The 17,322-nt window shown below is 44.0% G+C and overlaps 1 protein-coding gene across 1 annotated transcript in view; it reads right to left on the reverse strand.

Annotated features, from left to right (window-relative positions):
* FKBP1B (FKBP prolyl isomerase 1B) overlaps positions 1 to 13,632 on the reverse strand; it is a 46,474-nt gene extending 32,842 nt beyond the window's left edge. The window contains exons 1-2 of the mRNA XM_030945205.1: positions 13,515 to 13,632; positions 10,231 to 10,278 (exon numbers count right to left, since the gene is read on the reverse strand). Of these exons, the coding sequence (XP_030801065.1) occupies positions 10,231 to 10,278; positions 13,515 to 13,551 (85 nt within the window). The 5' untranslated portion in view covers positions 13,552 to 13,632. The remainder of the gene's footprint in view (positions 1 to 10,230; positions 10,279 to 13,514) is intronic.
* Between the last annotated feature and the right edge of the window lie 3,690 nt (positions 13,633 to 17,322).

Raw genomic sequence — 17,322 nt, forward strand, 5'->3', positions numbered from 1 at the left:
AATGGCAGCACTTGATGATGATGCCGCAGGAATTTGCCCACTGTGGGACCCACCTTCTGTTTTCTTTTATGTACTCTAGATATGGCTACATTACACTTCCAAAAGTATGAAGTGCTCCTGTCTTCTTGAAAATCCCTGCCTGTAGTAAAACCAGAAATTTATCCACAGAAGAGAACAAAAATGTAAGTTCCCATAACTGCAATCCCTATATAGTATTAGTGTCATTTCCTAACAACTACATGCTTGGTTTCTGTTTGGGTTGGATTTTTTCTAACACAATGTAAAAAATTTCAACACAGAGCTGCTACATTCAAAGTTGCAAGAGTAGCAACTTCAACAAGTTAGGAAGTAGCAAAATATATTTTCACTTTGGTCATTAAAAACTAGATAAAGCCAATACATCTGGGAGTGTCTTTTTTTGTAACAATCACTGACTGGAAAATTAACTACTCAGGTGTTAGGTCTCTTCTGCTGTCCAGCAGGAAACCACCTTCAAAAAACAAGTTTTCCATTTGTAACTGAGAAAAAAAGTAAGAAAAGACAGTCTTGCTAAATCAAGGTTGTCACTTCATTAAATGTGCAAAGGGAAGTGAATTAGAGCAGGAAGAGACAGCTAAGAACCAAATAACTATGCAGGATTAAATGGAAAAGATCTGGAAGGAGTAACCACACTTGGGATATCATAAGATGAGACAGAGGGAGATCAACAAATCAAATGTACCTCACAACCACTGCTGTAACCCTGATTTCAGAAGTCCCAGGGTGCTGGATGAGAGAAAGGACTACCCTGCCTAAGTACATGGACGTGCTGCCTTGGCTGCAAAGACCCTCTGGCTCTGCCTGATGACACCACAGCTACAACATTTACAATTCCTCACACTGAGCGATGTGCAAGGGAGTGCAAACTTCTGCAGCCAGCAGTCTTGCGGGGGAAAAAAAAATTAAGGAAGATTTACAGTGCCCTTGAGTAAGTAAAGCTAAATAATACATCTCAACTGAGAGATGTTGCTTTCAATATAAAGCCCCCCCAGCCCCTGGCCCTGGTTCAGCAAGACTCAGCAGAACTCCTGCCAACAAACACCAAGCTGCTGCTGCTGCTTCCCGCGGCAGAGCGCGCGCCCTCCGAGGCCGCCTGCTCCGCTCTTCCCAGAGCCAAAACCAGGGACCATGTGAGCTCCTTGGCAATGCCCTCCCCACCCAGGGATCTCCCACACACATCCCTGCAGCACTTGGACCAACACAGAGTGCTGGAAGGCTGCAGAGATCTCTGGCTGCACACACGTGCTCAGGTAATGCCCTGGGACGTGGGGTGTTACACACAGCCCTGCCCAACTGAGAAAATCTTCCCCCTTCCACACTCCCTGCCCAGCTGAGCTGCCTGACCTAGGAACAGTATTAAGCTCTTTATCTAATCAATAGAAAGAGAGGCATGTCCACAATCTAACTGTTTAGGTAACCCAAGGTAACTAAGCTCTCAATTTAGACTTCTTAATTAGGTAAATACGGTGATGTCAGTTCTATTTTGTCAATAAAGGGAGACAAGCCTATCACTGGTGCCAGCTGATAAGAGCTTCTCTTTGGCTGATGTAGGATCTCTTGTACATTTTACACTAACAAATACTATTCATTGCACAGTTTTTTCAACACCTCTTTGATTTTTGGCTGCATAAATTACTAGAAAATTATGTCATTCTTGTAAGGACTTGGAATTCTAATGATCAAGAATTGATGCAAATCTTTCAGGTCTAAGTCCTCAAATACAGGTATGAGCTGTAAGCAGGGCACACTGGAATCACTGAAAATAAGTGGAAAGAGGTTCCAGAAAAAAAACCTTGTTTGAAACAGCAATCTAATTTTCTAAAAGATGGCACTTTTTTGGATCAGCTCTGAGCTTTTAAAAACTTCATCAAGTTTTTAAAAGAGGCTATTAGTTCTCTGGTACTTTAGATAATCTGCTTTGTGAGCTTTTTTTTTTTTTTAATATCTTGAAATCCACTTCCTCAAGGCTTTTGTGAGGTAGGAGTAGGAAGTTTAATTATTCACTAGCAGTTTCATTTCTGTGCACAATGGGAAGAGAGCATGATGCTACAATCCCACAATGAAAGGAAATCCTGTACAGGTTAGAAAGTGCTCCAAAATCGAAGCTAGCAGTCACCAAATCACTCAGCACATCTCAAGCTGACAGAGAAGTCTCTGTCAGGGGAGAAAGTGCCAGGGTATGCTATCTTGAAAAAATCTATTTATAATCCTCTTTACTCTGCAAGAATGAAATTCATCCTGTCTTCTTGCCACTGAATATAAGACAGTGTTCACGGGCAATCCTGGACCCATCCCTTTCTTTGCCCAAAGCCTGTCAGCAGCAGTCCAAACAACACCTCCGTGCCATGGGGAGCATCCTTAAGGGGAGAAACTTCCAATTCTTAGTCAAACCAAGGCTTCACAGCTGAGGTTGCCAGTAAGAACACAGTTGAAATAGTTCAAGGTCCTTTTCTGATTCACTTATCCACATTAAATAACATCTAACACCACGAGTGATTTCAGTGAAACCAACGGGCACCACACACAGCAACACAGCAAAGGAGGAGCAACTGGGAAACATGAAGCTACAGTTTATTACACTGATCCTTTTCCATCAGGCAACAATCTGGTGTGTTCAGTTTACACTCACTCTGCCACTGAAGCTGCTACTTTTTCTCTTACAAATCCCTGAACCTTTTTATTCATCAAATCACTTTTTCACATCAATAGCCTCTTACAGTGAGACCCACTGTATTTTCAAACATTAACTGCATGAAAATTTTGAGAGGCACAGTCCCTTTTCCCATCAAATTTACAAAATGAAAGAGCAAGTAATATACCTGACATCAGTCACTAAGCTGGCAGCAAAAGGAGAAATCTCTTCTGCTCAGACTTTTGCTTCTGGACTCTGACCACTATTATCACTATCAGGCCAAAGTCACTGCTAAAATACTTCCAGGGATAACTAATCTATAATAACATAAGCAAAGATGAGAATTTTTATTTCTTTACTGACAGAGTTTAAGAGTTGCAGACGGTTTCTAAGGGGCAGCAAAAGATCACATTCCTCAGGGAGGACTAAAACTACATTTTGCAGTTATGATCCACCAAAGAAAAAAATGTTTCTAAGTACTTAGTTGCCACCAAGATCTCCACAGAGCAAAAGGCTTTCATACTTTTAAACCAGGGCACTAAATAAAAAACCCCAAAAAATTGGCAGTCCCCAAAAGATGGACAGACATCACACTCCTCTGGTATATTGTATCTTGGGAACATGCTTGATTAAAGAATTAAATTCCTTCTAGGTAAGCATGATTTAGCTGGCTTTAAATCAAGGTTCAATTATAATGTCTGCTACAATACAATTCTTATTAATGATAATTCTAATTGCAGTGTTCACTATCCTCTTCCAAACCCAGCTAGACAGCCTCCTGGAGACAAAGAATTTTGACTAAATGCCTTACTTAGTTCAATTTTCCTCTCAGCTACACATGCTGAGCTCCAACCTGAAGTAGCACAGATGCCTCTGAAAGTGGGGCCAGAGAAATAACATCCTCCTGTACTCACCTGGCACAAATGCTTGCACAAGGCTGATGTTCATCCAGTCATGCTCATAGACAAACAGATGACACTCTGTAAAGTTACTCTGAATTTACCTCAGCCTTTTTGAGAGTATATCACTATAGACAAATCTCTGGCTATTACTACGTACACTTAAGGCTGAGTTGATTTTGATCCAAGAAAAACAGGCAGATCTTTTTGGCAAGGATTATTTCAAGGGAATTGCATTACATTTCTATTGTGTTAAATGGAAAGTAGTGTTTTTAATCATGATAAATCAAGCATATTCTATGAATTACTGTTCATCTATATCTACTCAGTATGCTTTTGTCATATAAAGAGCTTTCAACTTCACAGACATAACCATAATTCTCAACACTACACCACTGCCAAAGCTAGAGAAACAATATAAAGTAATTCTGGCAATATATGGGAAAGAAGATGATATGAATTTTTCCTCAGACCACTAGGAAAAGAACAATTAATCATTTGTTCTGCTTTAAATAAAAGCCTGCTTCCTAAACCAGAATGAATTTGTACAGCTCAGCTGCAGTAAATGGAATAGCATTCATTTATTTCAATGTGGAATTTCACTTCACACATTAAAACAATAATAAAAAAGCAATTTCTCAGTATATAAACATTGAAGTAGAGAGGGAGGTGCTGGGTTCTTCCCTCTGTGATCCAGGACATGTGGGAATGGTTCCAAGCTGCTCCAGGGGAGGTTTAGACTGGACATTAGGCAGCATTTCTTCACTGAGTGGGGGGCCCACCACCAGAGAAGAGGTTGATCCCCCAAATCAGTCAGTGTATAAAGGATTTGGACAATGACCTTCACAAGATACTTTTAACTTTTGGTTACCTCTGATGTTGTCAGGCAGCTGGAAGAGATGATCATTTTAGGTCCCTTCCAACTGAAGTATTCTACTCTCTTGGAAATCTATTAAGTGCAATTTTGGGGCAATAGTCCTAGCCTAAAAAGTCTATGAAAAATCTTCTGAGAGAAGTCCAGTTTAATAAATAATTAATGATTTACTGTGGATCTATAGTCTCACTCAAATAAATCAGTTCCAACACACTAGAAACACTGGTTATCATCAGTTCCTTAAAAAGAGTAGTTGCATTATAATCAGAGTTTTACAGGTCAAGGAGAAAGAGGCAGAGGTTAAGAATTCAGCTCTGCCACAAGCTACATGGGACAGCATAAGAGAATGTCACCCCTGAATAACTTGGGAAAAAAGCTGCCCTCTCATTATCATGAGCAGATTTAGATTCAGTACACACAAAGCTTGTGTGAAGGCACATCATCATCCAGCAGGAGGGCAGGGAATGGGATGCAGCTTCCTGGAGTGCAGGTTTTACCTCACAGTCTCCAGACAGAGCATATCCCTCCTCAGTGAAGGTTTTGGTGAGGGGCATTTCTAACTGAAAGTCACGTTTTGTATCATGTTCATAAATCTTTGAAAATTCTACACTGCTAATTCCCATTGCCAGAGTCAACAAATTTAAATCACAGGAATCAAAACTGCAGAAAATGCCTTAATTCCTTTTCTGCACTCCAGGATTAAGTAGTTTGCTTGTACTACTGTCAGTGAAGATTAGGTCACCATTACAGCAGGCATGAAGAAGGAGGCAGTTCATAATCTCAAACTGCCTGCAATCTCTCTACAGGAGGCAGACAAACTACAACTATCATTTTGCAGATGGAAAACAGAAGGAGTAAGCAGCTTGCCAAAGGCTTTGAGAAGCTTGCTCCAGGAAATCTGTGACAAAAAACATGACATAAACCAGTGCTGCTGCAAAAGCATTTCAGTGCCAGTGCTCTGCCTTATCTATTAATCCTATTACAGTAATATTGTGCAGGTAACTTTTGAGACTCAACATGGATGCTGGATGGTAAGAAGAAATTATTATATTTGTTATATTTGTTAACAAAAATAAGAATACAGGAACCTGACCACATTTTTCTATTGTATACTAAGACTGGGACTTGGTTTCATGTTCTATCACAGTCCCCCTATCTAATCTTTCATAATTATCTGGACATCTATTTATGTACTTAAATCAGGCTGTGCAAAGCTGAAAAATTAGCAGGTGATTTATAGGACCAAAGTTAGGCACTAAGGCGTCTTACGAAAGGGCAATTAGGTACTTCTGAAGGGTAATCCAAAAATCCTGCTCTAATTGTAAAGCAGCAGAGAATTACTCCTAAGGGGGGAAAAAATAATTAAAAACAATCTCCTTAAATGAAGAGGTCCTTTCTAAATTGCTCCCTAGTGAGGCTGCACCTTCACTCCTGCTGCCACTGGAACTTAGGTCTGTTCCTTCAGGCACCACGATGCTCTTGGGAATCACACACATTGTACCGAGATTCTGTATCCAGTTGAGCAAGGAGAGAAAGAGGAAAAGCTGCCACATGTAACAGCCTAATAGCTGGAGTGCTGACAGCAGAAGTGTAAAACTCAATCACAGTTCTCCTTCGTCTTGAGGAGATTCCAGTTCTCACTTCCCACTCCTCCAGAACATGTAGGGTTGTCAGACTAGAAACTACCCTGCTGAATCTCTACCTTGGGGATGAAGCATAAAATCCTGGAGGACAAGCAGACAGAGCTCTAAAGCTCTGCCAAACATCTGGAGTCCCAGCCTTTGGTCTCCTCTTGACTTTTCCTGCATAGACCACCTGGACAAGTCATACAGACAGCTTACTCCTAAAAAATGGAGGTTGCTGTGTGTAGGGAGACTTGTAAGGGGGCACAGTATTCCCCAATGAGATGCAGCTGTGTTGACACCTGTAAGTAATTGAGAACCAGGGCCATAAAAGGGTGGAGCCGGCAGAAGGCTGCCCCGAAGATGACTGCAGAGGAAGACTGCAAGAAGCAGGAGAAGGCTGCTCAGGAAAAGACTGCAGGAGGAGAAGATGGTGAGTTCCCCTGGAGGGGATGAATAATTCCAGAGGAAGATTGACCCCAGGAGGGTAGACCCCAGGAGAGGGTTGGAGAAGCTTTGGACATGCCAGGGCCCTGTGGCAGTCTGGCAGCAATATCCTTTGTTGGATCGCTGCTGGGTTAGCTGCAGATGCTCCTGGCTGGGTGCTTCAGGAAAAGCCCCTGGAGGGGATGGACATGCATCGGGAAAAGCCCCTGGAGGGGATGGACTCTGTGACTGACCCCACGAGGGTAGACCCCAGGAGAGGGTTGGAGAAGCGTCGGACATGCCAGGGCTCTGTGGCAGTCTGGCAGCAATATCCTTCATTGGATCGCTGCTGGATTAGCTGCAGATGCTTCTGGCTGTGTGCTTTGGGAAAAGCCCCTGGAGGGGATGGACATGCATTGGGAAAAGCCCCTGGAGGGGCTGGACTCTCCTGTTGTAATGTTCACTGTTATATATAAGTATGGTTGTAATGTTTACTGTTATGTCTAAGTATTAGTGTAAAGTGTTTAGGGCTACTGTGACCCACTGGGACGGAGTGGGGGAGGCAGTGTTGGTGAAGCTGAGAGTGGCAGGTGGAAGCCACATAGAGGTCTAGACCTGATTATCTAATCAAGACACCTGGGAATAGGTGAGCCACCAACCAGTAGTAATTATGTTGAGAGATTTGGTTTGGGACATTTAAGGTATTTACTTTGACCACCTCGACAAATAGAGATAGATGCTGGTGTAATGTAACTGGTATAAGGTATTACTGCAATGCATAAGTATAGTTGTATAATATATTACTGCATATGTATTGTTGTAAATGTGTTTAATACAACAGCTGTGGGCCTTTTACTCCTGCAGTGCCAGCAGTCCCTTCCTGTCCTTGCTGTCTGCCATCACTCCCCATCACATGGTAAATGCATGCCTACAAGAGCAAAGGCAAAAGGGGAAATAAGACACTACAGAGCCTCACTGGAGTCTCCCTGAAGAGTCATAACTTGCTCTGGCAGAAGGGAACCCATTTTAGCCTCTCCTCTCCTTTTGAGACAGGAATAATTAGTGGGCAGACAAGGTTTTTCTATGCATGCACAACCATGGACCAACCACGCTTGTGCTGAGGAGCTGTATCCCCACAGTGTGTGTTGGTGTGAGAGCAGATGGGCCACTGCAAGGAGTGACATGGCCTGCCCAGCTGGCACCACCACATGGGAAAATCTTAGGATTAACAAAAAAGGTATTGAATTAATCCCCAAAGACAGGGATTGCACTACAACTCCTTCCATATTTGTTCCACTCCTGCAACAAATACTCACCCTCTTGCCTGCTCCTTTCCTTGCCATGGCTCCTGCACTCTCCACCGCTCAGTGTCCAAAGCTAAACTGGAAGGAGTGGGAAATTTCAGCTCTCTTCTCCCCAGGAATGTAATGGCTGCAGTTCAGGATGTGGCAGGCAGAGTTATGACCCTCTTCTCTTGCAAGAGCCAGCTGGGAATAGGTTTGCCATGTCTGAAACAACTGTTCAGTTATTCACACCAAATGGGCTCCCACAGGCTGTGGTTTTGGCTCTCTGCTCTGCTTGATCCTGGATTCAGAGCTCTGCTCCAAGCACTGCACTGGGGTCAGGCTTTTCTAGGGAGCCAAACAATCTCTGGATCCAGATGGAGTCAGTCAGTGCATGGTTCCCTCACCTCCCATAACACAACACCTCCTCACAGGTATCTGTGCCCAGCTCCAGAGATTCACATCAGCTGGATATGGAGAGCACTTGAGAGTTATACATGCTATACAGTATTAAGCAGCTCTGAAAAGCAGCATTTCTGGATCATTTCCCTGCACCTAAGTGTCTTAGTTTTTCCTAGCTCCCATTTTAGGTGCCAAGGCAGAGGTTCTGCATTTCTCTGTAGACTTCCCCCTAATTTAGCTATGCAATTCCTAAAGCAGGACTCAGAGGAGTGTGGTGAGGATAAGTATATTGAATAAATAAGACAGAGATCATTCCAAGATAATTACCAGGCACATCCAGAATCTTATCAGTACAAAAAGAAACTGTACTGGATCCAGATAAAACTGTTTTAAACTAAAACTCAACACTTACAAGTCATCTTACCCACATGCCTTATAGATCACAGGAAGGAAACACTTTATCCACTAATCATGGGCTCAACTTAAAAACATCATCACCAAAGACTGCTGGCAGCAGCAGTGGAACTGAGGTAATGAGCTTCCCTGATATCTGTTCTAATCTGGGAGGCAAGAGAAGTTGCATAGCACCAGCAGCAAGGTGTATGGAAAAAGCACAGTTTACACTAGAGATTGATTTAAAGAGTTTTTACGAAGTCTTTTATGTCAAAGCCAGCTTACAACAGCTTCATCTAAGACACTACTTAATAGAAATAGCAGTATGCAGCATCTTGTTATCTTTTCACATTTCACCATTCACACTCTCTGAAGTTATCCAGAAAAAATGTGCTTTGTGGGAGCCACCAGGCTCAAATTTTTTTTGCCTATTTCAGTTCTGACATTTAAATTTATCTTGAACTAACTAGAGGTGGGAGGTGACAATTTTATTTCATAAAACCTTTTGAAGTTTGGACAGGAAGAGAAACATCTTTAAGCATCTTCACAAAAATAATTTCAAAACATCTATTTTCATATCTAAGTTACAGAGAAATGCCTGTAAGAGCTGAGACTGGAATGGGAGACCCATGTGTTGAACATCTTCTAATTCAAACTAGAAATCCTCATTAGACCAAAATACTTTGAATATATAAATGTATATATGGGAGCTTAAACCCAGACAACCTCCACCCCAAGCCAGTGCACCACCTCCCACATAACCTTCTGAATGGTGGTATTATTGAAGTTATATAAAAGGTTTATTGAAAATACAAACAGGTTTACTTCATTAGACATATTTATTGGAAAATGTTCCCATCTTGCTCCAGTTGTAAGAATCAAATACAAAGCTGAAGGAAAGCAGCAGTTACCAGAGAGAACTTTGCTATCATCCTGAACACTAGAGGAAAACATTACCTCACTATCTAGGCCCAGATCAGAAGCTTCAATCCCTACACAACCTGCATGCTAGCTTCTTAAGGAAAATATCTCATAAAATGGCAGCTGCTGAAGTGAACTTCCCAGTTGGAGACTCGGACTGCAGACATTTTTGCATCCTTTGACAACTTACATAACTACACACAAAGCATAACACCATAAACTGATTTAAAGAACATTTTCTTCTTCAGCATAAGCAGCTCCATTAACCAGCTCACTACTTAAGATTAACACAAGTCCATAAAGCAGGTGTTTAAACAGACCTGGTATTGATCTCTTCAATCTGGAATGAATTTTACTGCCAATACATAGACACGTGCTTTTAAGATATATACAATCATTAATTGTCTGTGTCAAGACAAGAGGCTGTAAAAATATGAACCCAGCATTTTGACTGTTTCATGCTCAATTTCATTAGCTAATAAAATGGCTTCATGAATCAGGTCTGCAGCTTCTTCTGCAAAGCTCCCACCACTGAATGCTAGCCATGGCAAATCTGCCAGCAGGCACATCTAGCTGCTGTAGCCTGAACAGCTCAGCTAGAAGTGAAACAGGCAGGAAACCCAACCAAACATTATCCAATGGATTACAGGTGACAGAACAAAACAAAAAATACAACAGACATCTGAAGTGGGAAATCACTCTTAATGTGAAGCAGAAGATCATCCAGAACATGCCTTACCTGTGTAGTGCACCACACACGTCTGACCCTTCTTCGGAAACGTCCGTCCTGTCAAAATTATAAAAGGTTAATCTTTTATTTTCGCTGATTGACCTGGCTAGGCAAGTTTATCTTTTAAGAGGAAAATGCTGAACTGAGATCCGGTATTAGCAATTTGGTTACATTAGGATACCTGAGACATCCACATGACAGCTGTAGATTTAAGTGGCTCCTCATACAACTTGAAGCAAAAGTCTTACAAGGAGTGGCTGGGGAAGCTGGGGGTGTTTGGCCTGGAGGAAAGGAGGCTCAGAAGGGACCTTATTGCTCTCTACAACTCCCTGACAGGAGGCTGTAGTGAAGTGGGGATCAGCCTCTTCTCCCAGACAACAAGTGGAGGATAAAAGTGAGGGGAAACAGCCTCAAGTTGCACTGGGTTAGGTTTAGATTGGATATTAGGAAACATTTCTTCACAGAAAAGGTTGTAAAGCATAGGGTTGTAAAACACTGACTACCCAGGCAAGTGGAGGAGTGCAATCCTTTCCAGTGTTGAGAAAACACACGCATATGGCATCTGAAGACATGGTTTAGTGGTGAACATGGTGGTGGTGCTGGGTTGATGGTTGGACTTGATGATCTTAGAAGTCTCTTCCAACCTTAACAACTCCATGATTCTCTGTGTGCTGCCAAATCACTAGTATGCAACACAGGGATGGCATGGTTTAGGGTAAAAGGTCCCAGTTTGGCTGCTGTTTAGCTCTTAGACCAAGTAGTATTTTTCTTAGATAACTCTCCCTATATATGTGTGCATTACATATGCACTTACATTCTGTAAGTGCAAAAAGACAGTCAAAGCTTCATGGATTACAACTTTAAATATTCTCAGAATGTTTTTGCTATCGTTTTTCAAATAAAGTCTCAGCCTGACAGTGTGAGAAAATCCATTTGTATTCACATGTCTAATGCCTTCCACTCAAGAAAGACAGCTCTGTGAGGGCATCTTTAATTAGCAGGGATGGGTTTTACAGAAATTTTCACAGACAATAGCAGTTTAATTTTGTAACATCAGGCAACAGTGAAGCAGTAGTACACTGAGTTCTTTTAAAAGCCTGGTAGCTCCTCCTAAAATGTTCATACTGAAAGGAAAAAAAGCTTAAATTATTAGCTTGACAGAAAATGAAATTACCATTTCCATTTTACCTGTTCTAGGTACTGCTAAAGGTACTAAAAGCTAAGGGATGACTCTCAAGGCTCAATTAGGTGCCAATGGTGTATCAAAGATGCTAACAATGATTTCTCAAGGTTGGCCAGGGGAGTGCCCAGGTTCAGAAGAAATTAAAAGTATCAATGAGGTTAATTATTAAGGAACATTCTTGACAGAAAGCTAAAAACTGGGGATTGAGTTAGGTTGCCCACAAAAGCTGTGGATGCCCCATCCCTGGAAATGTTCAACGTCAGGCTTGATGGGGCTTGGAGCAACCTGGTCTAGTGGAACGTGTCCCTGCCCATGGCAGGGGGGGTTGGAACAAGATGATCTCTAAGGTCCCTTCCAACCAAACCATTCTATGATTCTATGAAATAGAATTTCTTAGTTGGCTTTCTGGCTCTTTAGTCAGAACTAACATGACAACAAGTTCTGCATTACAGGGCACCTCACAGGGTATAAACCAGCAGGTCACACACAAGCTATGGCCTTGGGGCTCCCATGCCAAAACCACATGAGCAGTACATGGCAGAGGGCAGGTTAACATGATGAACCAAGATTTACAACACAAAAATTGAGAAAGTGGTGCTTCCAAGTGCCACTTGAACAGCCTTGTTCATTGGCTTGGCTGGCTGGAATATCCCTAGTTGCACCTTGCACAAAATGCAGTACAGTAGGTATCTGGTAAGGTCACCATGGTATGCTAAAGCGGGATTCATCTCTTTTAAATTCACAGCCATCTAAACCACAGGCAACTATCGTATGCCAGTCTCCTGGGCTTCCTCTATTGACAGCAAAGAATTAGTGCTTTGAGAGAAAGCCAGCCTATCCAGAGAAAGGCAAGACGAATTATTCTCTGGAGATGGCCACAAAGAAAACCCAGAAGACTGCTTTAGAGTAGCTAGCTAACCTGAGAAAAGTTATGTGAGATGAATCCTACCTCCAGTAAAACAGGTATTATTAAAATGATCCACTATTATACAGAGATCTGAGAAAAGCAGTTTCAGACCATACGGACATATACTCTACTGTGTGAATTTAACACCAGCAAAGTCAATGAAGCTATATAATTTCACACCAAAACCAAATTAAAAGCAGAGATGCGCAAGACCACTGACTCGCTGTGGCTTAAGACAGTGTTTAAAGTCAGCTGATTTTGATTAAGACTTGCAACCAAGAGATCTAATCCATATAGCCTTATTTGGAATCACATATTACTTACAATGACAGCCTTGATCTTTTTAATAGATAGAAAGTACTACTGTGAGGTAGTTCCACCCTCCTTCCTACTCCCAGCTCAGCACCATTACTTATGTGGGTATAAGTATTCTTTTTTTACATCTGTGCAACCAAGAGAAGAATTCGATCTCTAGAGCTAAACAGCACAGAGGGAGAAGCCAATTTAAAAGCATATACAAAGAAAGGAAATATACTGGGCCAAGAAACTTAATCTGCAATTAACTTGAACGAATTATTTACGGTTGCATATCAGCCAATGATGAATCTAACCTATTATATAGCTACATACGTATGCTAGAAATTACATTCTCCTAAAAAAAAAAAAAGCAAAACGAAACACAAACACCTTATGGAATTATATTATAATGCCAAGGAAGAGCAGAACACTGCGAATTGGCTCTCGAAAGCCAAGCGTGCGCCAAGGAGAGGTGACTGCCACCCGGGCTGCACATCAGCCCTCGCCAGCATCCCACGCTGGACCGGGAGGCGGCGGTGCCTTGCCGGGGGATGCTGGCACGAACGGGTGGCAGCCCCGGCGAGGCCGGGCTCGCCACCGGGGAAAGTTTGGGCTCCCCGCCGGGCGCTGACCCCGGGCTCCGCGCTCGGGCCGTGCAGCTGTCAGCGGATGCCACAGAAACCCCGGCCCCGCCGCCCCCGCCGCCGCCGCGACCCCGGGCGGCCGCCTGGCCGCGCTCCGCCTCTCCCCACGGGGGTTCGTGCCCGCGGGGCTGCGGGGGCGGCCGTGCCTCCCTCCGCCCCGCCGCCTCCCCGCTCCCCGCTCTGCCGCCGGCGGCTTCCCGCTCCCGGAGCCCCCGGGTGCCCGTCCCCGCGCCGCAGGGCTGCTCCCCGCACCGCCTCGTACCGTCTCCCGGAGAGATGGTCTCGATCTCCACCCCCATGGCGGCAGCGGCGCGACTCAGCCCCGCTCCGCGGCGCGGCCGGACCCCCAGTGCGGGCAGTGCCCCTGGGCAGGGCCGCGCCCGCTGCCCGTCAGCGCCCGCAGCCAATGCGGGGCAGGGGCGGGGAGGACGGGCAGGGGAGGGGAGGGTCCGCCCGCCCCGCTGCGAGCGCCCGGGGGCCGCGGGGAGCAGGGGAGCCTTGCGGAGGGGGTGTCCCCCGCCGGCATCGCTCCCGCAGCCGCGGCCGTGCCGGGGATGCTGCTGCCATCCCCCGGGCAGGGCTCGCTGTAGCGATGGTGCCAGGCGGAGCGCTCCTCCGGGGGTCTCGCCGGCCTTTGCCCCCCGTGTGCCCGTGCGGAGCCTGAGCGGCGGAGGGCTCGGGGCGTGTGCGGGAGCGGGGGGTACCAGGGGTGATGCTGCGGGCGCGCCGGGCACACAGGGAAACCAAGCGCCGCGCTTCAGACCGTCCAGACAGCAGGACGCGGCTGAGTGCGAGCGGAGGGTCGGCATTTCCCGTCACAAAGAGCCATGGAGGAAGGCATCCGTGCTCGCACATTACGTGTGCGCTGAAGGAATGTCCCCCGATTCTGCTGGTGAACGGCAGCATCGGGCCAGTGGTACCCACCGCTGGGCAGTGGACCCACCGCTGGTGACTGACCCCACGCAGCAGCAGCAGCAGCAGCGGCAGGTCTCCAGCAGGCTGGCAGTGACCTTGAGTTTCAGTGCAAAACAGTTTCTAAGTTCTTGTTCATACCCATGTTTTAAATTGGAAAATCTATTTATGTATGGTGTTCCCATGATGTGAGATTACATATCCAACCTTGCTACAACTACTTCTGGGGAGTGCACCTGAAATAGACAATTTCCTCATGCACTTACAGTGTATTTGAACCTCAGGAGTTTCCACTGCCTCTAAAGGAATAGTTCTGTTTGCAGTTTTGTGTTTTCTGAGTTAAAAATAAAAATAGAACCACAACATCATCAGTTTCTCAACAGAAAGAGCTGCCTGTAGCCATCTAATTCCAACCTGCACTTCTCTGACATTGCTTCCTCAATATTTTTATCTGTTACAAACTGGGTTCTCTTCAGGAAAAAAGATCTTCCCCTATAGGGGCAGTTGTCAGGATGACTGAACTGAGGAATTACTGTGCTGGTTTGTAACTGTGATAATGTGGCCCTTGCATGCATGCTCTGAGCTACACTGACCATCTCCACACAGCTTTTCACATTACTCTCATCAGACTGTTCCTTCACTTGGGTGCTCGATTCTGTCTATCTTTCTTTGTGGATCAGATACTCTGAAATACCAGGGCTGGCTGCCTGAAGTTCCCCAAAAATGGGCAAGTGAGGAAAAGCATGAGCTCACACGAGTTCAGAAGCAGCAATAAGGGCTGAACACAGGTTCCTTTCACCTGCCCCCCATTCCAGTGAATTCTGCATCTGTAGGTAGCCTGTACAGAATAAGCAGGCACTTACTGCAGTTTATCAGAGGAGGCCTGTGACAGTGGAAATTCTGAAAAGTGGAAATTCTGAAAATCTCTTCCATTGCCAGTCTCAGAGTGTCATTTGATTTCTGATCAGTAGAAAGATACTAAAAATGCATTTGAGAAATAGGAAAATGTCAGGTAGGAGGCAAGTGGCACAGAAGCATTAAGAACACATGAACATTGCTAATTCCAGAGGTGCCTCTGAGTCATTACAGAGCAAAAAGGACAGCACAAGAAAAGCTGAGCTCATGAGGGGAGTTATAAAGGGAAATTCTAGGTACATGGTGTCCTATTTGCCCTCTTGACTTTACTAGAAAGGACTGCTTTCATCCAGGCTCTAGGTAGATGTCTGTGTTCCCTCAGATGATCAGAGCATCAGAAGGCATAAATCCAATGAACAAAAGCAAATGATTCTTTGCTGGGTTCACTTTAGCTTTTATAATTACATGTTTCCTTTGATCAGGCCACACATCTCTCCATGATGGGAGAGAAGCTGTTCTCGAGTTGTGTCTTGTGACAGGAGATTGGACCTAATGACATAATAGACATAGTTCAGACAGGATCACAGAATATCTGCTGCAAGTGTCATCACAAGTAACAGACCTTAAAGGCAGACCACAGAATCCTCAGGCAGACTGACAATCATAATAAAACAGCAAAGACCACCAACAGCAAAATTCAGAAGGCACAAAATGGGATTAGGAGGGACCAAGCTGTGACCTAAGTCAAATATGCTGTATCTACAATCATCCTATCCCATGGCCTCTTGCCCCATGGTGAGACTCTAAATGCTTCTTTTGGGCATGAGCTAATTAGATCCCCCACACTCATATTCCCAAGATTATGGAAAGAAAGGTAAGGCCAATTTCCAAGGGAGAAAATAAGGATCTGTAGAGAGCATATCAAAGTTGTTGGCTTAATATGTTAAAAATTTTTGATAGCACAGATATTGAACCAAAATAATGTTATTTTTCCCCTCACAGTATTCACTGGAGGCATCGAGATCCTTAAATATGTGTTAACAATTCTACAGCACATGAAGATCTTGGAAGAGTCGAATGAAACAAGGAATGCCCACATCTTCAGGAAAGGCTCTGAAATATAAGATGAAGTGGTTTAAAACTGGCAGGGAATTGGAAGGGAAACAGAAAGGACAAAGGGACTAAGAGGGAAAGTTCATGACCAAGGAAACTGCTAAAATGAGATTATCAAAGCAGACCAGATTAGTGTATTAAGAATGCTCTTTGAAAGTCATTGCATGTCATCCACCTCCACCACCTTTGGCATCCAGAGTATCTGTTTCCAAACATGTATCAAGGGCAAACTCCAGTGGTCTCTCTCTCCAAAGCTCTGTAGAGCTCACGTTCCTGAACAGTTGTTTACCACAAGACCTTCCCACAGCATATTTTTCTATTCTGGCACCAGAAAGACTGGGCTGGAAAAGTGGGGGGTTCTCTTGACACTCATTCCCAAATGTTTTGATGGAACCACACGACTCCAACATCTAAGATTACTCAGTGGTCACAAAGAGGATAATTTGCCACAGTCATTATGAGAAAAACCCAAAACCTCAAAGTTTAGCAGATGAATATCCATCCCATTTTCTTTAGTTCAAACCCCTACAGCCAACACTGTTTACGAAATATTTATGCATTTCCACTTTTAGGAAGACAAACAGTTTTCAAACTTTTTAGGGTGTTTTAACTTAGTTCATAGTTCCTATATTGTGAAATCCCATTCTTCATTGTTTTTAAAATCTACAAAGGATCTACAAATCATGTGTAATAGATTCCATATGCACACAAAGAACACCCCTGGAAGGCAAAGCACTAAATTGCCCATAAATGGAAAGCACAAATTCTGCAAATGTAAAAATTCATGGAGGCCACAAAACGCCCCCAACAATACACATTTCCCTCACCAGCATCCATGGATAATGAACCGGCATTACTTTGAAATCCAACCAGCGTGATATGAACAGTGAAAACAAACTAAAAAATGTGTTACCAATACTGACCTTTCCATTCAGTGAACCAACATGTGTAGCCAAGTAATTTTAATCCCAAAGTGTACAGGTCATGCAAATCCAGCACCTCACTGGAAAAAATCCTGACCAAAATAAACAGCAGCCTGCAGAGCTCAGCAGGTTGTGTCACTGCGAATGTTCCTGTGCACATGAGCATTGACAAAAGAGAGTCACCCAGAGTCCCCGATTCCTCTCAAAGCACATGCTTAGGGTAAGTCTGACAGCACACGCACAGTGACAGCCATGTGATTAACAGAT

This window comes from Camarhynchus parvulus, chromosome 3 (genome assembly GCF_901933205.1).
Source record: "Camarhynchus parvulus chromosome 3, STF_HiC, whole genome shotgun sequence".
NCBI lineage: Eukaryota > Metazoa > Chordata > Aves > Passeriformes > Thraupidae > Camarhynchus > Camarhynchus parvulus.